Source organism: Acomys russatus, chromosome 27 (assembly GCF_903995435.1).
Source record: "Acomys russatus chromosome 27, mAcoRus1.1, whole genome shotgun sequence".
Taxonomy (NCBI): Eukaryota; Metazoa; Chordata; class Mammalia; order Rodentia; family Muridae; genus Acomys; species Acomys russatus.
The window spans coordinates 24,155,609-24,179,116 of NC_067163.1; the positions used below are offsets into that span (position 1 = coordinate 24,155,609).

The 23,508-nt window shown below is 45.8% G+C and overlaps 1 protein-coding gene across 1 annotated transcript; it reads right to left on the minus strand.

The window, feature by feature from the left end:
* Window positions 1–259: 259 nt before the first annotated feature.
* On the minus strand, window positions 260–19,533 carry Dctn6 (dynactin subunit 6). The gene is made up of 7 exons (XM_051169402.1): window positions 19,403–19,533; window positions 14,407–14,471; window positions 5,835–5,940; window positions 4,276–4,364; window positions 3,064–3,111; window positions 1,710–1,852; window positions 260–388 (listed from the first exon to the last, which is right to left on the minus strand). The coding sequence occupies exons 1-7, from the start codon at window positions 19,423–19,425 to the stop codon at window positions 290–292; spliced, it is 573 nt and encodes a 190-aa protein (XP_051025359.1). The 5' UTR covers window positions 19,426–19,533; the 3' UTR covers window positions 260–289.
* Between the last annotated feature and the right edge of the window lie 3,975 nt (window positions 19,534–23,508).

The following is a 23,508-nucleotide window of genomic DNA, read 5'->3' on the forward strand; positions in this document are numbered from 1 at the left end:
AGTCAAACTTTTATTCAGTTATTACGGTATATGGTTACATCAGAATATAACACAACATGACACGTCATCATGTCTTTTCCATAATAAATGCATGGCTAACATTTCATATAAAAAAAGAGAAGCTGAGTCTGTAAGTTACCAGAACGAGGACAGGGAAACAATACACTATAAAGGTAGTTGTGATGGGACCCACCTCTCTGCATAACTCCAGTTTCCAACGTACAGTCACCGTGTTGCTAATGGCGCGGGGCACTTACAAAAGCTGGCAGAGGCGGTCACTACCCACGACTTAGTTCTTAACCGGAGTTGAGCTTCCTTTCATGGTCTTCTTTAGGTGGTGGTAATTGGGCAAGATTTTCATCAAGAAATCCAGCTGCAGTGTCTGGGGCTGAGCAGAGGAGACAATGAAAATGGACAAAAGGCAAGGTCAGCAATGCCAGGTAGAAATGTTAAGAGTGTCGGAGTTCAACATGCTTTCCACTGATCTACTTTCTTTAGCTGCTTGCTGTCTTAAATCTGTAATGGTATGTTCTGTCCGGACTGTAATCTCACTTGAGGGACTTGTAAAAAGCAGGCGTTCCTCCCTAGGTGCTGTGTCAGAGTGCAAGGAGCCTGTCTTAACAAAGACCACTGCGAGATCCTTACGGTCGGGGACACGCGGGAGACAGTCGTACACCTCTGATGCGTTCAGGACTTCTGATGCTCTGGCTCTCTTTCTTCTGATTGCCTTTCTGCAATTCTAGCTGTATTTCCCCCTTTAATCACTTTTGCTATTATACAGAAAGATAATTAAAAAACTAAATTTTCCAGTTAGTCTATGAAATACCATCTCATAATAGTAACAATAACGCTAGGACTACAAAAGGAGAGTAGCCCAGGGGGCGTGTCTTAGCATGCTTGACACCCTGGTTTGCCTCTCAGCACCACAAAGTCAGGCACAGTGGAGCACGCCAGTAACCCAGCCCTGGGGAGCTGGAGTCAGAAGGACAGTTCAAGGTCATCCTTGGCTGTAAGTTCCAGACCAGCAGGTACTACATTAAACTCTGAGAATGGGAAAGTGGAGTAATCTAGAAAGAACTGGTTTTAATTTATGATAAAATAATGGTTAAGAAAGGTCAGGTATCAGATTTCTTGAAAATATTTTCTTTGTGGGGGAGAAAATGGAAGCTCAAGAAATCTATACTGAGAATGCCAAGACATGAGCTCCATAATTTGAGTTACCAGGAAGGGAAGACTTTGGAACCTGAGAAATTGCTAAAAAATACTTCCTTTATTCACAAACTGTGCTTATACCCAAGCCATGGGACTTTCATAACCTAAGTTAGAAACCCAGTGTGGCGTTTTAGGGTCATTCCTCATCTTGAAGATTTATATTCTGGAAGTGAATCAGTGGATTCACATTTTAGTATGAGGTTCAAAGGTGCATCAAAATAACTACACACAGAATGATTTATATACATACATATATATTTAATTTTAATCTAAAGAATGATTGAACTGCAAATAGATCCAAATTTCTGCAAATGTTTCTCTGATGTTTTATTCGACCGCCTTTGGGGACAGAACCCAGGACCTTGTATGCTAATCATACCAGTGAGCCACGCCTCTGGCCTCTAATCATTTGCTGCCCATTGAGATAGTCATATGGAACTTTGGGAAAGTTAGTGGTCCTAGATGAACTCTTTTTAAAGAGAGTAGTATTCTAGTACCTGTGGTCGCTCCGTCTGCACCCGTCGCAGGCAGTCTGCACCGTAGATCACTGTGTTCTCAGGGATGACTTCAAAAGTGTTTAAGTTGCAGCAAGCCCCGATGATGCAACCACTGGTCAAGATTACATTTCTGCCTACGTAGGCTGCAGTGAAGATAGAATTACAACTTAGGACAACAAGGGAGGATTGACATTTCTCACTGTGTTTTTGTTTCCCCCTAAGATTTAGGTATAATTTGGCCTTAAGAAGAAGGTGGAAGGAAATGCCCCATTACATCGATTGTACAGACAGCACAGAAGCAGGCAGGCAGCGAGTGTGGGTGGATTTACTGGAGGTCCCACTAACAGGCTGTGTAGCACCGGGCAAGTCATCTCCTGCCATCTTGCCAAGATGCTGCAGGACCAGAAGATGACAGGCAAGATCTCTAAGCAAGGAGTCTATCAGACATCTCTGCTTCCTTTAAAGATCAGTGAGGTATAGCCAGGCATGGTGGCGCACGCCTTTAATCCCAGCCCTCGGGAGGCAGAGGCAGGCAGATCGCTGTGAGTTCGAGGCCAGCCTGGTCTACAAAGTGAGTCTAGGACAGCCAAGACTACACAGAAAAACCCTGTCTCAGAAAAAAAAAAAAAAAAAAAAAAAAAAAATCAGTGAAGTGGTGAATTTCAGTGCCCAGCATGCCTGTCTCTTTAAAAACTATGAAGCACATTAAGAGAAGGTACTCTTTTGTTGTTAAAAAAAAAAAAAAAAAAGCATTCTCCTCTTGCTAGTCAGGCTCAAAAAGGGAAGGTAATGTTCTAGAGAAGTGTTCCCCGGGCTGGAGAGATGGCTCCGTTGTTAAAGGCTAGGCTCACAACCAAAACTATAAGGGAAGTGTTCCCTCTGAACTTGAGGGACAAGCTGTGGGGACTGGTTCCCAGCAGTGTTGGAGACCTCACATAATGCCCTGCCTGGCCCTAATTTTGATAAGTAGATGACACCTGTCTCTGATTGGCTAGGGTGAAGCAAACCTGAAATTAAAGCAATGCCTGGCGAGCCTGCTGTTTTCTCTTTCATTCTAGAAGAATGCTGTTCAGCTACAGCCCTGCCAGCACATTTAGCAGAACCTGCCTCAGGTCTTTCAATGGGGCGCTAATCCAGCCCCAGCTTAACTGTACACAGATGGCTTTTTAGCTTAATGTAGTTAGCCACATTATCAGATAACCATGTTAGGGTCTTTTGAGGAAAAGAGTTAGCCTGACAATGACGCTGGTCCCATCCAAGCATGCCACCTTGCTTGTACTTAGGCCGTTTCCCAGGACACAACAAAGAGAAAGGAAGTAATCACTCTGACAATACAACTGTAAGCACAGCTTACCTTTTGACTCAATGACATTGTTATCTCCCATTTTCATGGCTTGGGAATCTGTAAGCCTGAGTTAAATTAATACTTTTCCCATGCATACAGAGTGTCCTCAGGGTACGGGGGACAGAGGTGGAAAGGGCACACAGGCTCAGCCTTGCCAGAGTTCTTGCTTAGGACCAGTCTACAGTAAGGCTTTCGTACTCAAACTAAAATCTCTCCACTCATAAATGAGTCATACACCTTTAGTTTACTGCATTTGCTTATTTCCTGTGTGTGTGTCTGTGCTTGTGCCAGGGTGTGTGTGCTGAAGTCAGAGGACAAATTGAGGGAGTTAGTTCTCCCCTTCCATGTGGGACCAGGGACTGAACTCAAGAAGTCAGGCTTGGTGACAAGGGCTTTTACCTGCTGAGCCATCCTGCTAGCTCTTGCATCAGATGGAAGCCAGAATTAGTTTCTCAGTGTCTAATGCCTAGTCCTAGTAAGTAAGAGACTTTCAAAGCAGTAGAGATGTGTGTGCACGCATGCCAGGAGTACTTGAGTGTGTGTATGCCTACATGCATGTGTCCGGGTATTTCCCGTTCTGAGAGACTTGCCAGAACAGGAAGGACTTGGTTTTCCGTGGTGATAGGGATTGAACACATGCTAGCCATGTGCTCTGTTCCACAGCTCCTATTCCCAGAAAGGACGGCTCTGTCTCTATCACTATCTTCCTCCTTCTACCTACTCCTCTTCCTAGAAACGATTTCTTGGGTTTTTCAGGACAGGGTTTCTCTGGGTAGCCCTGGCTATCCTGAAGTCACTTTGTAGACCAGGCTGGCCTCGATCTCACAGAGATCCACCTGCCTCTGCCTCCACAGTGCTGGGATTACAGGTATACACTACCAAGGCCAGCCTAAAAATGTCTTTAAAAAATTTTTTTTAATGATTTATTATTTTTTTCATGCACATTGGTGTCTGCTTGCATGTATATCTGTATGAGGGTGATGGATCCCCTAAAACTGGAGTTACAGACAGTTGTGAGCAACCATGTGGGCGCTGGAAATGAACCCAGGTCCTCTGAAAGAGCAGCCATCTCTCCAGTCCCCAGAAAAGAGTTCTTAACACACTGCAATGACTCTGCTGAAAGAGCTTGACGGCCTTGACTGTAACACACATCTAAGGATGCCAGTTTCTACACAGGAAGAGAGCTGGGCGCCATCTGAGGCACACTAATGCAAAGGATACGACAGCCAACTTCAAACACGTTATTGGTGCCAATGACCATAGGTTTGGGTTCCGGGTCTTCAGTGTCTGGGATGATATTATCTGGATGACTATAAAGAGAAGAGACAATCAATCACCAAAGGCCAGTGCCGACACAGTAAGCAGCTGCCATCCCATTTGCGAGTGTGAAGCAACTGTCCCATTTTACCTGCACCAAGCCCCTGAGCCAGCTGAGCTGCTTCTCCTCAGTGCTGGGGAAGGCTGGGTTCTGAGCTGAACAGAGCCACAGAAATGTAAGGAGTCACAGGTACACAGACAACCTCAGAAGAGGCTGTCATACGTTTAGCCCAGCACTCTCTCAAGGTCTCTGGGGTTCCAGACAGCCTGGTCTCTTAAGTGAGCTCAGGACAGCCAAAACTACCGAGAGCCTGTCTCAAAGAGAGAGGGGGAGGGGCACCAGATCCCCTGGAGCTAGAGTCACTAGAGGATGTGGCTGCCCTAGGTGAGCGGGGAGAACTGAGCTCACGAATTCTGAGGAAGAGCAAGTGGTTTCAACCACTGCGCCATTTCTCTAGCCTTCTTATTTCTTAAATTCTGAGTTCAGAGGACATAAGAAACAAGACAAAACAAAACCCTGCCACATATACTTTTAACCTGCTAAAGAGCAATCAAAATTATGCCTAACTTGAGAATTTTCCATTCATAATAATCATTTTAAACTGGGAAATGTGTACAGATATCCACATGAAACAGTTATTTCGTGATCAGGAGTACTTAGTGAAATGTGTGGATGATAACGCTCTGCCCCCAAGGACACTATCTCTGCCAGCTGACCTCTGCAGAGCAGGCTGCTGAGAATGGCTCACAACCAAGGAGCCAGAGAAAGACTATTAACCCTGAAAAGAAAAGAAATGGCTTCCCACCTTAAGCAATGCTGTCCTGTGTAAGTGTCAGACAAGTCAGCTTTTTTAGCATAGCTGAATATTTTCCCACACAAATTGCATACATTGTTGCTACAAGTTAGGTGAAAGCTTGAATTTCTTGCCAAAATTTTATCTAGAAAAATTTATACAACCTTTTGAACATATCATGGGTATTACAGCCCAGTTCACAAAGATACACATTGTTTAACATTTTATCACATTTTATCTTTAAAGCTTACGTATCGCTACAAGGATCCCTTACTTTGTGAATATAATTCTGCTTGTTACCCATGTGGAACTTGGGAAAATAGAGTTACATTCACATGGGCACATCAGAAGAAATCCAGTCAGAAATGTCTACAGTGTGCTAGGTGTAACACCAGGATCCTGGATGGGATCGGGAAACCATTATAGGCTTGATGAAAGTGTCCACTGGGGACCACACGACCCAGGGCTCCGGGATCTGGTTTTCTCAGTGTTTTTCTGGTCTGGTTCTGGGTCCCTCGTGTGCTTATGCGGAAAGAGCCTTAAATACCCTTCTCTAGCTCTGGAAGTGTACACTTTCTTGAGCTAAGCTGTAAAAGGCTCTGGACCGGCTGACATTGTTGGGAAGTCCTCCCTGTGGCGGTCAGCTCAGGGAGCCCGTAGTCTACTCACGCATTTATGATGAGAGCCTGCTCTTCGATGAGGTTACCTTCACCGATAATTATCGGCCCAGCCTCTGCAATAATTCGTGCTTTAGGGTGGATCACTGTCCTAGGGCCTGTGAAACAGAGCAAGTGAGAAGAAATTATCAAGTGTGGGTTACTCTTCGGGCAGGAGGGTGGGAGGTGATGGAGGTGGGTGAGGCTTCTGGGAGGAACATTCTCTAAATCGGTGCCAGGCACCAAACTAAGTGCCTTACAAGTACAGTCAGCGCCAAATGTAGAGCAAGGTAAATGAAAGGGCACATGCGGCAGAGCCAGACTGCACAGCATTCCTCCAACCTCCTGTGACCTCAGCAGGAGGCAGGAGATGAGACTGCGGGAAAGGCTAGATATGGTGATGCTGGAGACAGTGTGTGGCACATAGGTGATGAAAAAACTAATGTTTCTGTCCTTTTAGAACACAGCACTTCCATCTTTTACCACATGATTAAGAGAAAACATGGGTGCACAGAAGTCAGGAAACAGGGTCCACCTTCACTCTGTTATCTGAGTACAGGCTGGCACACTGAAGCAGGCAGGCCAGCTATGGACAGCTCATGTTTTAAAGACAATGAAGGCTAGAGGAGCCAGGGAGGAATGCTGGGCCATCAGACTGATGTGGGAAGACCCAAGACACCTCAGTCTCAACCTAAGGGCACAGGAGGACCCCCTCAGAGAACTGGGTGGAAGGCCCTGACTCCTCTGGAGTGAGTAGGCACAGGTACACACACTTATCTGCCACGGGTAAGAAAACAGGCTTTCCTACGGCCTCACACCCACCTGCTCTTATCTCAGCAGCAAAGCTTGAGGCTAGTTTCCTTTCCTGTTTTTGTTTCGTTTCTTAAGGCAGGATGCCACTCTGTATCCCTGCTGACAGACTCTGCCCAGCCTCCTGAGTGCTGGATTACTCAACTCTTTATCTATCTGTACACAGTGACAAGAAGTCACTCAGGAAGGAAGGAAGGTGGACAGAAGGATCAAGGGGCAAAGGTGACATGTTCCAGGATTCTGTGGTATAAACTGTTATCTTTTATAAAAAAAAAAAAAAAGTCACTTACTGGCTTATAAAAGGAAGATGCAACACTATGTTACAGGACAACAGGAAATTAACAGATGCCGGGCCAGGAGAGCAGCACAGCTGGTGAGTGTGTGTAGGTAGCACGCACAAGGCCTAGGTGGGATCCCAACACCAAAATCTCTTATACACAAACACACACTCCGAACACAAGAACACAGGCTATTTTTGCCCTTTGCATTTATCTTGAAAACTAGGATTATTTAGTGCACAACTCCCAAACCTATGAAGTAACTACGAAGACCTTCCTGGCGAACAGAGCTGCTCAGTGCAGCTCATTTTTTTTCCCCTCAGATGAAGAATTGGGGGGATCTGATAAAGAGAGCTGGGGCCCCTAACAGGACACAGAGTACTCACCAAGGCACACAATCTAGTATGAGATAGCACAAGGAGCCTTGATAATCCCTGACACCACTGGCTATTAATTAAATTCCCAAATAAAGTCTGCATTTCAGGATAGAAGAGAGAGCTACTGAGATCCCTGGGAATGTTCTCAAAGTGACCACATGTGTCTCCTTCTTATGTGTACGTGGGTATCTATACATGTACATATGTGCACACACTTAGACAAATAGATATAAAATAAATAGACAATCATTACTAAAAATTAAAGCAAGCATGAAGTAAGTCCCACTCCTTACTGACTTGACTGTCTAAAGTGCAAGGGAAAGCTACTGCAGACTAACACTGCAGGACACTTGAGACCTGCAGACACCAGTACGTACAAGCACTAGGAAGTTTAAAATAAAGAAAACTTGGAGAAAAGCATTCACCTGCCTCATCTCACATTACATTACTATCTCTCACTGACCTAACTCACTCCTAAGAACGGGCACTGAGGCATTCCAGTCTCCAGTGCTCAACCATGCTGTCGCAAATAACAAGTTCCAGTGGTAGGAGCTGACGGAGAGCTGTAGCTCACACAATACAGATTTCTATTTTGCTTCAAAATACTCAAAGGGTCACGGTCTATTTTAGGTTCTTTGTAATTAGAGCCCCAGTCTGTATCCACCCTTGTCTAGACAGTCTAGACTTCGGGGTCTCACATACATGTCATATGCTCTGTGCGTGCTTATGCCCTCTCACGTACACGCCATGTGCTCTGTGCGTGCTTATGCCCTCTCATGTACATGCTATGTATTTTCCCATCTATAAAAGGACAGGATCCTTAGCAACCTACCTTGTCGGATGGAAAATGTGGGTTACCAGAAAGAAAGGGATGTCACAGGATTTAACCTGCAGCTCTTAAGGTGAGATTTAGGGCTGACAAGATGGCCCAGCAAGTAAAGCCACTACCACTAAGCCTAGTGACCTGAATTCTATCCCCGAAACTCACATGCTGGAAGCTACTGCTAGGGCTGGCCTCTGACCACACACTTGTATGCACACAATAAAACATTAAAAATGAAAAGCTCACTGTTTGCCACAAAGAGTTAAGAACTTCTGAAAACTGAGCAAAATGGCCAATTTAGGCCTGAGGACAGACCAGAAACTGCTCTCTCCTTTACTCAGGTATCATGGTAACAGCTTGTAGCCACGGGAGAGACCTCTGGTTAATAAAAGGTTAAGCAGGGCTGTGCCAAGCGCAGATCTCTGGTCTGTGCTGGGGAGAGCAGAAGGAGGCACCGGGCGTCTTGCTGACCCTCAGCCAGAGCTGTAGACAGCAGAGCTTGGAGAAGCCATCTGAGGTTGTGTTATGATGGCTGGGGGCCACTGGCACTGTGATCTCTCTGTCTTTTTTAACATTCCTCTACTGTGTACCTCTGAAAATAAATGACACTGCCTTTTCTTTTTTTTTACCTTTCAAAAATATACGACACAGGGCCAAGCCAGCTCAGTCAGGATCCCTGGAGCCACTTGCCTGAGAGTGACACGTGAGGTTATCCCTGGCCTTGACATGCGCGCGCGCGCGCGCGCGCGCGCACGCACGCACACACACACACACACACACACACACACACACACACACACACACACTACAGCTTGGCCCGATGGTACCACCTGCAATCCCAGCACTTAGGTGGGAGCAGGAGGATCTGAAGTTCAAAGCCATGCTGGACTATACGAGTTAGAGGCCAGCCTGGGCTATATGAGACTGTCTCACAAAACAAGCAAAACAAAGCTATTATATAACAAGACCAAATCAGAATGAGGTTTTTTTTTTTTTTTTGAGCAGGGTCTCGCTATGTAGCCCTGGCTGCCCTGAAACACCGTATGTAGATCAGGCTGACCTCGAACTCAGAGATCACTCTGCTGAGATTAAAGGTGTGTGTCACCATGCCTTGCGTGGGAGCAGTTTAGGCTGGTGTGTTATTGCTGTCTTTATTATTTGTTAATCATTAGTTACTAATAGGTAACTGGAAAACCCCTGGTTATTCAGGGACTTCCCCATGGAGCTTAGGTGAGGCATTTGATTTTGACACTACTGCCACCTGCTGGCATCCCAGCCCAACTGCAGGTTGTGGCACACATGGGCTGAAATAACCTAAGGGCAACCCATCTGCTTTAAACTGAGATGAAAGCAGCAGTAAACTGAAAAGGCTAGCACACAGCACACGTGACAGCTAACAGTGCGGTCTGGAGAACAGAAAGGCGACACAGCTGTCTGCAGTTTCACCCTGAATGCCTGGGAGCAGAGGGCCTGGCAGTCCAGGCAGCCTTAGCGACAGCATGCTGGCTGGTAGGCAGTCTCCTCCAGGTTTTCCTGGTGTCACAAGCACTTTTACCTAGAATGGGTCTGTTTAAGGATCTTGAAGTTAAAATGCTTAAAAAGAAAGTCACCATGTGGAGTCCCTTTCCCCACTTAACTCTGTTATGGACCTCCTTGGCGCTGGCCCTGGCAGGGCAGTTTGTGTATTTTCCTACTGAGTGTGCTGAAAGCCTCTCTGGCTTATCTCCTTGTTTGGACAAATGTGTCTGGAGTCAGAGCTGCCTTAACTGGTGGATGAATTATTTTTCTGGCCGGCTGGCCAGGCTTCCGGAGCATGGCCAGGAAGACATTCCTGCATTCTGCCTCCGTTTCCCTCATTTGGTAAAGGGTGCGCTTCACCTTTGCCACAGACAGCAATCTCTGGGTACATTTTCATATATCACTAAAGAATTTTTAAGTAAACCCAAGCTCTTTCTTTTTAAAGTTAAACAACTCCCTGACCACTGCTTTGCATACTGAGAAAGAGGCCCACAGAGAGGCTTTGGTAAGCTCTGCTGGCGAGAATGGTTAAGCGAAACAGGCTCCCACCGTTCCCAGTCTGCTCCTCTTATGCTCCTTGCTTGAGCCCTGTCCGCAGCAGGGGTCCACCCTCACAAGCACAGGGTCTAAGACTGTGCTGGGGATCTTCCTCATAAGCCAGTCAGCTCTCAAAAGGAGGATTTACAGGAAGTAATTTGTAGCAATCTAATGAGAAACAAGTTTGATGCTGTGAAAATTAGCAGGACTCTTAGTTCTGAGCACCTTCCAATGGAGGGTGTGCTTCCCAGGGCTGTAAGCCAGAGCCCTCCTTTCAAGGGCTGGACTTCCCCATCCACCCCCTGCAACTCCTCCCTCATCTCTGTTATACGGCCATTAGCATACAGGTAACCCCACTAGCCTGCCTCTAGGTTGCTTAGTAACCTCTGATGATATCACCTGCCCTGCCAGGTGAGTGGCAGATGCCTTTCCGCTATGCACCAGATATAAAGGACCAATCATCACTGTGCGCCACGGTGCACCCTTCTGCCTCGGTTTCTCTCCCCCTCCCTGTTTCTGAGGTACCCCTCCCCCCATCTCCCTCTCATGGCTGTTCTTCCACTGTCTTTTTGCCTTCATACAACAAATCTCTTCGTATTAGATCTGTTGCGTGGCCTCTATATTTTAAAATATATAACACCCACCCTCATATCTCCATTTTGAGACAGTGTGCTGTAAGCAGCCCTGATATACACACACCTGGCCCCACACTTCTAACCAATTTCACCGATATGACAAATAACTGAATTTCGAGAAAAACACAGATCCAATTTAAGGTTCTAGTAACTTGAAACACAGCAAAAGAAAAACCTGTCCACTTCAAACTAGTTAAGGTGTAAAAAGATGGGCCGTCCACGCACGGAGAACCCAGCCCATGATTCTGTTTACTGCTCTCGGACTCTCCAGTAAGCAGTTTATCGAGTGCCACCGCCAACTGCACACAGCAGAGAAGATTTACATCGATCACTGCAGGAGCCAGAGCAAACGCAACAAGATGCTTGAAAAGGAAAACCAAGACCTGGTCAGAGAGCTGGAAGCAGACAGCTCTGCTCTGATTAAACTACAATGGTGTCTCTCAGGAGGACTTAAATCTGAGGGGTTATTTCAGAAAACTGAATAGCTGCCAAGAGGCTGGAGATAGCGTATACTAGATGCAACAATGACAGAAATAATTAAGCCCAAACTCTGGAAAAACTCCTTATTTATACACACAGTTAAGGAAACATAAGGCTTGAGTGTGGGGCTGGCGAGAGATAAACACTCATAGCAGGGGATACAACTATGGAGACACAATGCTCTATAACTGCATCACTCTCCTGCATCTTTTCCTTGCTTAAAAAATGGAATTGTTTTTAAAATAAATGTACACATGTTTAGTGTATGCTTAGCACATGTGTGATGTCAAGCACCACTATGTGTGTAGGTGATACATACACACATATGTAATATACATAAAACAATTCACTCTGTTGATAAACATCAAATCGTTTCTGGCTTTTTTTTTTTTTTTAAAGATTTTTAAAAAATCTCTTCTGAGGAAGAAACTGTGAAGATGATCAAAATACACTGTATGAAATTCTCTAAGGATTAATAGAACTATTAATTTTTTAAGCACTTCTTGAGGCTAGATGTAGTGTCAAATGCCTTTAACCCTAGCACTTAGGAGCTAAGAGTTATATAGTGAGACCGTGTCAAACTTCTTATGCTGTAGTCTATCACACAAAAAAAATCTGTAATGACATACCATTTACATATTTAATATTCTAACTGTATATTATCAGCCAGTGGTCAAATGCCAGATTGAAAGTGCATCTGGAGAGCCGGGCATGGTGGCGCACGCCTTTAATCCCAGCACTCGGGAGGCAGAGGCAGGTGGATTGCTGTGAGTTCGAGGCCAGCCTGGTCTACAAAGTGAGTCCAGGATGGCCAAGGCTACACAGAGAAACCCCTGTCTTGAAACCGCCCCCCCCCAAAAAAAAAAAAAGAAAGTGCATTTGGGGGGCTGGAGAGATGGCTCAGTGATTAAGAGCACTGGCTGTGTTCTTCAAGAGACTCAGGTTCAATTCCCAGCACCTGCATGCCTGCTCACAACTGCCCATAACCCCAGTTACAGGGGAGCTGATACTCTCCTCTGGTCTCAGGTAGCACTGTGCAAATATGGAACACATTCATATGTACATGCAGGCCAAACAGCCAAACACATAAAACAATAAAGTAAACACTGCCTTTGCTTTTATAATGCCAACATTGAGGGAAACGACAAGAAAGGCAGAAGAGCAGAGGGCCGGGTGCTAGGTCCAGACACTATAGCCCAACCCAGGCGAGGGCCACTGTGGGTGCTGGGTGTGAAATGCCCCTGTAGGCTCCTTGGAGGCACTGTTTTTGGAAGATTGACGACCCCTTTAAGAGGAGGAGCCTGGCTTGGCGTGGTGACGCATGCACGCAGGGAGGCAGGGGCAGGTGGATCGCTGTGAGTTCGAGGCCAGCGTGGTCTACAAAAGCAAGTCCAGGACAGCTAAGGCTAACAGAGAGAGACCCTGTCTTGAGAAAAAAAAGGGGGGGGGGGGGAGTGGAGGAGCCTTAGGTGTTTCTAGCCCAGTTCCGCTTCCTGTCCATCCTGCCATGTGGCAGCTCTCTCACCCTCAGGCCTTTTCAGCTGTAATGAACTGTACCCTTTTTAAAACTATGGGCCCATTACATCCACCTTTTCCTTTCCATGTCTTGGAAATTTCTGTAAGTTTAAGGCTATGTCAAGTATACAGCTGTGTGCTCATGCTCTGGAAATAGTTATCCTATCTATATACGTATTCCCTAGCACATATCATAAGCTGATTATTAAAAATGAGGAAGACGTCCAAGGGAAGTCTCCGTGGTGAACTACGTCCATCACTTTGGCCTGGCCTTTCCTCTGCTCACAGAACCCTGTGAGCCACTAAAGTCTTCCTGAGTCATGATGAGAGCCACAGACACTGTAGCAGATGCTGAGTAAAACATGGATGAGAATCTCAGTGGGTCACACTCACACTTTCTCCTCACCGGGAGTTTGCACTGAAGACAGATGTTAAGAGCATCGAAAGGAAACAATCATTTGCCAAATGCTTAAATCAGCTTAAAATCAGTCAACAAGTCATGTTTTAAACAAAGTTCCATAATAGTGGCATGGTCTTCACTGGTGTCTTAAGACAGGACACTTAAACTGGCCGGAGGCGTCAACTTATTAGAGGGAAAATGACACTTTTCCCCATTAAAGAAATTATTTGCCAGCCCTCATGAGACATGTCTTTAATCCCACACTCAGAAGCAGAGGCAGGTGGATCTTTGTGAGTTCAAAGCCAGCCGGGACTACATAGTGAGACCCTGTCTCAAGATCCGACCCCAAACCGAACCAAGAAACTGTTGGTGTGTAACAACAGAAGAGCTACCTCAGCAGTGAGGGTGACAGGCGACTGTGGCTGAGGATGAGTGCCTGTCAGTTAATTCTGCAGGATCCAGGGATCTGGGAAACAGATTTCACAAAAAGAATTGGGTAGTATTTGGTGTGGCACTGGGGACTCAGCCATGCATGTATGTTACCCACCATGTGCTGGCTGGTTTGGTCTTGGTGATGAGACTTCTGGCTACTGGTACCAACAGCAAACTTTCTGAGATCTCACCTCACACTCCTGCTCTGCACGTGATGGAAATACTGTCATCCTGAGTCACTCTGGCCTCCTTGCAGCAGAACCCCGACTTCATTAGGGGACCCTGCATCAGTGGGTCATGAGACAGGTGGGAGAATGGTCGTGTGGAACTTTCAGGAAGGCTCTGTGAACTCAAGCTGGAAGGTGGTGGCTGGCTTCAGGAGGCAGAGGCAGGCAGATCTCTGAGTTCAAGACTAGTCTGGTCTACAGAGTGAGTTCAAGGACAGCCAAGGCTAAACAGAGAAACCCTGCCTCAAAAAGCAAATGAACAAACAACTGATAAAAATTAGAAATGAAACATAGGACATGACGTAAAGGTGAAGCACTAAGATGGATCATAGCATTAGAGCTTGAGAAACAACGTTAAGGAGCTGGAGAGGTGGCTCAGGGTTAAGAGCACTGGCTGCTCTTCCAGAGGTCCTGAGTTCAATTCCCAGCAACCACATGGTAGCTCACAACCATCTATAATGAGATCTGGTGCCCTCTTCTGGAGTGCAGGCAGACACTGTAAATATAATAAATAAATAAATCTTTTAAGGGGGGGGATTAATACTCTTCTTACCTATGGTCACATCTCCTCTGATTTCACTCTCTACACACACAACTGCTCCGGGAGCGATCTTCACGCTGTAGGAAGACAAAGGGAACACTCACCTGAGTAGCATGTCAATTATGGAGGGCTGGCAAGATGCCTTCACTGATAAAGCCCTGCTGCGTAAGCCCGATAAGCTGAGTTAGATTCTTGGAACGCATGTTAATAAACCCAAAAATTTAAATGATTATTATAGAAGGTATGCTGGGGCCAGAAAGATGACTCAGTGGGGTAAGGAGCGGATTAAAACTTGCTGCCAAGTCTGACAACCTGAATTCAATTGTAGGTCCCACACGGTGGGAGGAGAGAACCAACTCCCTCTAAGTTGTCCTCTGACCACCACATGCACACTATGACATGTGTGTACTCTCACACACAATAACACACACAATAAATGATAAATAAATGTGTACTAATCACTGTTCTGCTGTGGAAATAAAACATCCTGACCAGAGTAACACAGAAGGAAAACTTTACTGTGGCTTCTGAATCCAGAGAGATGAGCCTATCACAGTGGGGAGGCAAGCAGCAGGTGGCTGCAGAGCAGCAAACAGGAAGCTGACACCACATCTTGAAAACACACTCTCTCTCTCAAAGCCCTCCAGTGACACACTTCCTTCTACAAGGCCACAACTCCTAAACCTTTCTAAACAGCACCATCAACTGGGGACTAAGTATTAAAACAAACATGCTTGTAGAAGACAGTGTTATTCAAACCACACAAAAAATATATAATACAAATGTTTTTAATGAAGCTACATTGACCCTGTAGTTAAGAAAAGGTTTTAAAAGTTCACAAAGGGACTGGAGAGATGGCTCAGTGGTTAAGAGCACTGTCTGCTCTTCCAGACATCCTGAGTTCAAGTCCTAGCAACCACATGGTAGCTTACAACCATCTACACTGATGCTATCTTCTGGCAGGCAGCTGTAAATGCAGATAGAGTACTAATACATAAAGTAAATTAATAAATCCTTTAAAAATTCATGGAAAAATGGAAAGTCAATGCTAAGAGAGTTTAACATAGTATCAGCTTCTTAAGTGGCATACAGTTCATTAGGCCAAAATCACATATAGGTTTAAACGTTTAAGAAAACAGCTTTGGGGAAAAAGAAAGAAAGAAAGAAAGAAAGAAAGAAAGAAAGAAAGAAAGAAAGAAAGAAAGAAAGAAAACAGCTTTGGGCACTTGGGAAGCAGAGGTAGGTGGATCTCTGTAAGTTCGAGGCCAGCCTGGTCTACAGAGTAAATTCCAGGACAGCCAGGGCCACACAGAGAATCTTATCTCAAACCAACAACAACAACAAAGGAAAGGCAGAAAAAGAAAAAAGCTTTGGATCTTTTCTTTGAATTTACTAGCAGCACTGTGTCTAACCAAGAGGCTAAAGATCACCTAGATGCCATCAGCCGGGGGTTGATTAAGAAGGATGGACTAACACACAGTTATCAAAAGAGCAATTCCTTATACAAAGATCTGGACTTGGTAATACACATCTGTAATCCCAGCAGAGGGGAGAATGAGGCAGGAGGATTATGAACTCAAAGCCAGCCTGAGCTACATAGCAGAAGAAAAGAAAGGAGAAAGGAAGTAAGGGAGGAAGAAAAACCACTGTAAGACGTTTGGATGCAGATTACGGTGTTTTCTTCTATTGTCTCTGGGGTGGTGGACAGGAACTGACAGACATGTTGTTAACACCCTTGGCAGCCAAAAACCTGGGAAGGGAAGGAATACATAGCCACTGACTTCACTGGAACAGTATATAAATGCCACTGAGGTGTGTGTGATGGTCAAAAGCAACTGAAAGTATTCCTATGGAACTCATGAAAAAGGCCTGAAGACGTTATCTCTGATGGTCAGACGAGCACAGGTCTCCTCTTTAACGTGTCTCCATCACTTACGCCCCAGGACTGCCCCAACGGTCCATAGTAATGCAAAAGCATCAGTTTTCCTCATTGATATGAAGAGCTGAAAAAATTTTCTAACACAAATTTCAGTGACCATATTCTTAAAGATTATGATAAAAACGTAAGCGCAGGGCATGGTGGTGTATGTTTGTAATCCCAGCTGAGGCAGGAAGATTGCCACAAACTTGAAGCCAACCTGAGCTGGGCAGCAAAAGGATGTTTCAAGAAAACAAACAATGGGTGGGGGAGGCAGTGCGCCTGTGCGATCCCAGCAGTGGGAAGCAGAGGCGGGCAGATCCCTCTAAGCTCAAAGCCAGGCCCATCTACATAGGGTGCCCTGCGTGCCAGGCCTGCCAGCCTCTATGGTGGCATTTTGTTAAAAACAAAACAAAACAAAACAAAGAAACAAAAGAAATGAACAGACATAAAAGAAAGGAGGCAGTGGCAACAGTTCTAGAGAGATCTTTGAAGCCAGTGACTTTAGATACACTTCAAGTTTCCATCATTTTGTAAGACACTGACTTATATAAAGAATAAATGCAAAAATCCTGCCTTCTGAGTCACCACAAGTCCTGTCCAGAGTTAATCCACTGGCATCATCAAAACACGTAATTTTCCTACTAAGCTTGAGAAGAAAGAAGAAACCCTATGTATTCTAACTGATCTGTCATGCTTTCTATTTCTGTGACAAAGACCATGACCAAGTGCAATCGGGGAGGGAAGGGCTTATTTGGCTTACACTTCCTGGTCACAATCCACCCAGGCACACAGGGCAGGGACTCAGGCAGGAGCGTGAAGCAGAAACCATGGTGGAAAACTGCTTGCTGGCTCACTCGCTCAGCGGCTTCCTTCCTTCCTTTCTCTCTTTCTTTCTTTCTTAAGATTTATTTATTTTATGTATATGAATGCTTTTTTTGCATATACACCTGCCGGCCAGAAGAAGGCATCAGATCACATTATAGATGGTTGTAAGCCACCATGTTGCTGCGGGGGATATTGAACTCAGGACCTCTGGAAGAGCAGCTCTCTCCAGCCCCTAAGTAACTTTCTTACAAATGGCCCAGGTCTACCTGACTGGAGATGATGGATACTGCCCAAGTGGGCGAACCCTCCCGTGTCAATCACTGGTCAAAACACTCTCACAGACACGGACAACTCCACTTGAGGTTCCCCTCTCCCAGTGACTCTGCATTGCTTCAAGCTGACAATAAAAACTACTCGGGACACTAACCCTAGAACTTTAATAGATGATCAGAGGGAAATGCACGCCGGGAATTTTTTGCAGCAAAAGTCAATTCCTGTTCCTCACTGCTCTGACACCGGTATTCTCGGTTAGCTGAAAGCTGCCCAGAAACACTCTGCCTCTCTAGATCTCTGTCCTGTGATAACTGAACGATCCTCTGGATGCCCCCACCTTAGTATTTGGTTTGTGTTTGCTGTTGTTTGTTTTGTTTTGAGACAGGGAACTCTCTATGTAGACCAGGCTAGCCTCGAACTCAGATTTGTCAATCTACCAGCCTCTGCCTCCTGAGTGCTGAGATTAAAGGTGTGTGCCAGCACACCTAGCTCACTACTTTTTAAGTGCCGTGTAGTAAGTGTTTTTCATTTAAAGTGGTGTGGTGTTAAAATATAGCACTGTTTAAAGCTCTGGTCAAACAAGCTAGTCTTTATGGTGAAACTCGTACCAGGTTTTGCTACATAGGCCCAGTTGGCATGGACCTTGCTATGTAGACTAGGCTGGCTGCCTTCACATTCAGAGATGTGGTCCTTGCCTCCCAAGAGCTGGAATGAAACTCATCTGACACCATTCCCAGCTTCTGTAACCACTCTCACTTTACCTCTGATTTCCTGTCACAACTTGTATATCCTTCAAGCTTCTCACGAGGTAAGCATTACGTAGCATGCAACAGCCTGAGCAGCTAAGGTCAGAAGAGATTCCAAAATGTGCCCTAAAGAGAAACCCCAGGTACTGGGTCCGTTCATCAACACACTTCTCAGGGAGGCAGAACGTAATTATTACTACATTTACTACTAGCTCAACTGGTCTTAGCAATAAATATGGTTACCAACATCTCCCCCCTGGACTCACGCCACCTGTAATGGTGGTGGGACACGGTGGGAAGCAGGCAGCTGAGAGGTGGGGGAATTCAGACCTGGCAAATGGTAAGTCTGCTTCGCCCTTTGAAGGCTGTGGCGCAAGTGATGCTAACAGCAGATCTGTCTCTCTTTGGCGCATGAAAAAGGTGACAGCTCGCCTATTCAAATAAAGGAAAGCCCTAAAATTGAACTTATGGCATCGGATACAACATGGGGGTTCGTTAAGGCAGCAGACGAGCTGGAGAGGTGGCTCAGAAGTTAAGTGCAACAGCTGATCTTCCAGAGTTTAGCTCTCAGCATCCACGTTATGGAGCTCACAACCTCCAGGGGGAATCCCACGCCCTTTTCTGGCCTTAGGGACCTCTGCACTTAAATGCACATACCTGCACACGGACATCCATATATACGTCCACACAGCAAAGAAAAAGGGAGAGGCAAATGAATCCCTTTGAGTTCAAGGCCGGCCTGGTCTACATAGCAGATTCCCAAGATACATAGTGGGGACTGGTAGGTAGGTAGTCACGGAGGAAGGAGGAAGGGAGGGCTTTAAAATGTTTACAAAAATGTCTGACACAGAGGATGCTCCACACCGGTACTGTTGCAAATAGCCCTTTATGTTTTTCTGTCGTTCTGTTCTAATGCCACCAACGGTCCCCACCTGTGAAGACCGTGACAGAAGCCCACACAGGTGGGCGGCGGGCGGCGTCTCGCCCGCCCAGCGCCCGCAGCCGTCCACCCCCGACCCCCAACCCCAAGAAGCCCCCAACGGAGAGTCTGCGCAGGCGTGCTGGGGGTGGGGTGGGGGTCACGGAACAAACCCTCCCCGCCCCCACCCCCAGCGGACGCTAGCGCAGGATTCTGGAACCATCCATTTAAACACCGTCTCGGCCTCCCGCCACTCTGCGACCAGAAACAGAGTCCGCCCCTGCGGAGAGTGGACAGCAGGCTTTGGCCCAGCAGCACACGCACCTCTTTTGCGTCTTCTCCGCCATCCTCAGGCCCTACTCTCAGGAAGAGCCAAGATCGACCCTGCTGCCTGACTAGAGCGATGATCTCTACATCCGATTGCAGAGCCTGGCACGCCGGGAGGGGCGGAGCCTGAGAGACCTTGCAGGCTGGCGCTTGCGCAGCGCAGATCCTTTGCTTTTTTCAGGGTGTTTGATTGCCTCGGTCTCCTACAGATGAAATTCACCTGCAGATCCTGCGGGACTGCCTTTCGGGAAATTATTCTTCCACTTGGCAGTGTTTACTTCACCAAGTCTAACCTAACCCCCGCCATCCTGTCCGTTATCGTTAGCTTTAACGTCTTAAAACACTTTACCTAGCTTCTTCCCCAAGGCTTTTCTTGTCAAAATCTCTTTTGAACATCAAAATCAGTTTTTCAACTTCTCATTCCGCGTGCGTGCGTGTGTGTACCAGCATGTATCTATGAATGCTTTCCCGGCTATTTTTTTCCCCTAAGGCATGGTCATCTCATGCTTTCTCACACTTTCAAGAAGCCAAGCGACTTTCCACCCCCTACTGCTATTCCTCAAGCGCTGGCCTCCTTCTAATCCTTTAAGTGCCAGGTGGAATAGTCGGGATTCATTCTGAGAAACAGAACCAGCAGGAGATACGAATTACGAATTATGAGGTTTTGCAAAGAACTGGTTTGTTAGGGATCTGCTATGCAAGACCAAAACCTGTAGATCGAGCTGCTTTTCATTTGGAAGCCCCAGCTGCTGCCCACAGGTGGAGTTTCTTCTTTTTTAAGAGAAGCTTTGGTGCTACCCTGAAAACTTGAAACTGATTGAGCCCGGCCCACCCAGGTTATCTGGGAGGATCTGTTTCTTAAAGAGAATTAGGTAATGGGCTGTAATCACACCAAGAAATGACTTATGGGTGTGGGAGGATGGGGTTGGCGCAGCTGGTACAGAGCTTGCTTAGTGTGCATGAAGTTCGGTCCGCAGAATCACATGACCTTGGTACAGAGCATATCCTTAAACCCAGCTCAGGGAGGATCACACGTTCAAGGTCATCCTTCGTTATTCAGAGTTACGTAATAGTTCCTGCCATTTTGTTGATTTTTATAGTGCTGTTTTTTCTAGTATGGGTTGTTTTTTGTTTGTTTGTTTGTTTGTGGTCTCTCGGAGGGATTTGTTTCTTCAGTCAGAAAGATTCCTTCAGGTATCTTCTGTAGAGCTGGCTTTAGTGGTCATACGTTCCTTTAGTCTGTTTTTGCCATGAAAAGTGTTTAGGTTTTTTTTTTTTGTTTTTTGTTTTTTCTTTAGTTAGGACAGGTAGCTTTAGTCGCTGCAGTATTCTGGCCTGGCAGTTATTAGCTTTCAGAACTTGAAATACATCATTGCAAGCTCTTCTGACTTTTAAAGTTTCGGTTGAACAACCCACTGTTACTGTGATGGACCTGCCTTTTTATGTGGTGTGGTGCCTCTCTCTTGCCACTTTCAATACTCCTCCCCCACTTCTTTTGTCCTGTATGTCAGTGATGTCAGTGTTTTAATTACAATATGACAGAGAAGGTTCTTTTCTGATCTGCCTGTCTACTGCTTCCTGTATGTGGAACTCTTCCTCTGTCTCCTTAAAACTGTGGGACACTTCCTCCTGTAATCCTTTTGAATATGTTTTCTATGCCTTTAGGATAAGATTCTTAACCTGTAACCCATACACTTTGTCTTAGACTACTAAGTGGATCTTGGAATTCCCATTCAGAATTTATTATTTCATCTTTGTCCCCAGTTGGATTATTCTAGTTCCTGCGCTTGTCTTCGAGATCAAATATTCCATCCTGTCCTTGGTCTATTCTATTGCTGGGGTTTTCCATGGGGCTGTTTGTTGTTTTGAGACAGAGTCTCACCATGCAGCCCTGGCTGGCACGGAACTGGCAGTGTAGACCAAGCTGGCCTTGAACTCACAGACCTCCTGCTGCCTCTGCTTCCGCAGAGCTGAGATTAGAGGCCCGTGCCATTGTCATATTAGTCAGTTAACAACAGTGGCGCGTTTCATTTTAATAACTGTTGGAGGCGAGACACCGAGGATGCTGTGCTGTTTGTTTAAGATTAGGAGTGAGAGGGAAATGGAGTGAGGAAAGATAAGGATCACATATGAAAAGAAAACAGACGAGGGGCTGGAGAGATGGCTCAGTGGTTGGGGGTGGGGCACTGTCTGCTCTTCCAGAGGACCTAGGTTCAAATCTCAGCACCCACATGGCAGCCCACAACTGTCTGTAACTCCAAGATCTGACACTGTCACATAAACATACATGCAGGCAAAACACCAATGCACATAAAATTACGGTAAATAAATAAAAATAAAAAAGGAAAGAAGGAAGTGAGTTAGGTAGTTGGAAAGGGAAAATGCAGATACCATTAGGGTCCACAGACTTTAGGGATAATTAATGCTTTGAAAAGTTATAATTAAGAAGTAGAAGGAGGAGGAGATAAGAATGACAGAAAGAAGACTTAGGAAGAAGAGGGGGTACGTGAGATATGGCTGAAGAGTGTAGCAAAGCATGTGTTACAGGTGCTGGACAGTGGTTAAGACTGGTTCCTACTTGTCAAGAGGCTCCGAGTTCACTTCCCAGCATCCATGACAGATGGCTCATAAGATGCCTGTAACTCCAGCTCCAGGGGAGCTGATACAGTCTTCTGGCCTCCATGGGTACCCCCAACCCCAGAAGTCACACAGGCACGCATGCGCACACGCACACAGACACTCGAAAATAAATCTTTAAAAAAAAAAAAAAAAGACAAAACCAACCAACCAATGTGTTGCAGTAAATTCAATGGTGAAGCATAAGCAACAGTCCTGAGACATTACTGAGCAAAACAGAAACGTGAGCAAAAAACATCACGGAAACTAAATCATAGACTATGAGAGCTGAAAAGATATTTGCATAGTGAATTGCTGGCGCAGCTGTGCACAGGTAAAGGCGCCGTCCCTCTGGCGCTAGCACGCTTTATGTGGCATTGTGTGGGAGCTAAATAATATCAGTTCCTTGTCCATACGTCTGGAGGCAGCAAGTTTGACATCAGGGCACTATAGATTCTATGATGCTTCACATAGTCCCCTAAGCCCCACCCGTGAATACCATCACCTTGAGGGTCAGACTTCAAGGAGGGACACAGACACAGAACATGGCGTCAGGTAATAAAATCACCCTTATGTCCATACTGTTTTTCTTCATAAGCACTCATTAAGATGATTTATTTATTTTACTCTCTCCCCAGAACTGAGATCCGTGGGAGCAAGGCTCCGAATGCTTTTCATTCTTCGGCACTTTCTTCAGTGCCTGGTGTCTCCCCAAATCTACTGAGCTCCTGCTGGGCAGGGACACCCTTGCAATGGCTGGGCTAACAGGGCTTCACTAGCTGAGGGATGGCGTCTCACTCTTGCCTTGCTTTAAGGAAGTCTCCACTGAGTTAGCCACCCCTCAAAGAAAAGACTCTCTTTAAATATTTCCTCCCATACTTGCACGCACTTCAAACCTTAACTTCAATAAATGTTTGTATCCCTATTCGGTGTGCTGGCAATAATGCAGTAAGTGAAAAGCTTTTCCTGCCCTGCATAGATTTCTCACTTTGCTTATAAAGGGAAGAAAAATAAACTAATTGATAAATAGGGAAATGATGTGGGGGGTGACGCTTCTATGGAAGAGACATCCTATAAAAGAGATAGCTGAGAAGGAATTTCTTGTATTTTGTCTTGTGGATCTGCCTTCCTTTTGTCATCTAGGCCTTTCTGTCCACAATAGATGTTTTTCATTAACTTAGAGAAGAAAATATATGATGTGATGGCCGGAAAGGCAAATAATATGCCATGTTGCCTGCAAGATACCATCTCTGAGAGTGGTTTTCAGTAAACATTGCGAGGTGAGAGAACACCACAGTGTGCTTTGGTTTCCATAGCTTGGTCCCGTTATCAGGAAGCCGACCTTTACATTGCTTATCTCCAATGCTTCCATTTCACTCTGCCCCCGAAGGCCCTTGCACACCTCATAAAAAGACCAGGTTGTGACTTCTCTTGCAGGAAGGCACCGGACTGGAACTCTAGGAAGGACGGTGTGTTCCAAGCTCACA

Coding starts and splice junctions, on each gene's coding strand:
- Dctn6 (XM_051169402.1), bottom strand. CDS start 19,425: ATGGCGGAGAAGACGCAAAAGAG. Junction 4,365..5,834: donor CAGGCTCTCATCATAAATGC/GTGAGTAGACTA, acceptor TTCTCTTTATAG/TCATCCAGATAATATCATCC. Junction 1,853..3,063: donor CAATGTCATTGAGTCAAAAG/GTAAGCTGTGCT, acceptor TCTTCACTGCAG/CCTACGTAGGCAGAAATGTA.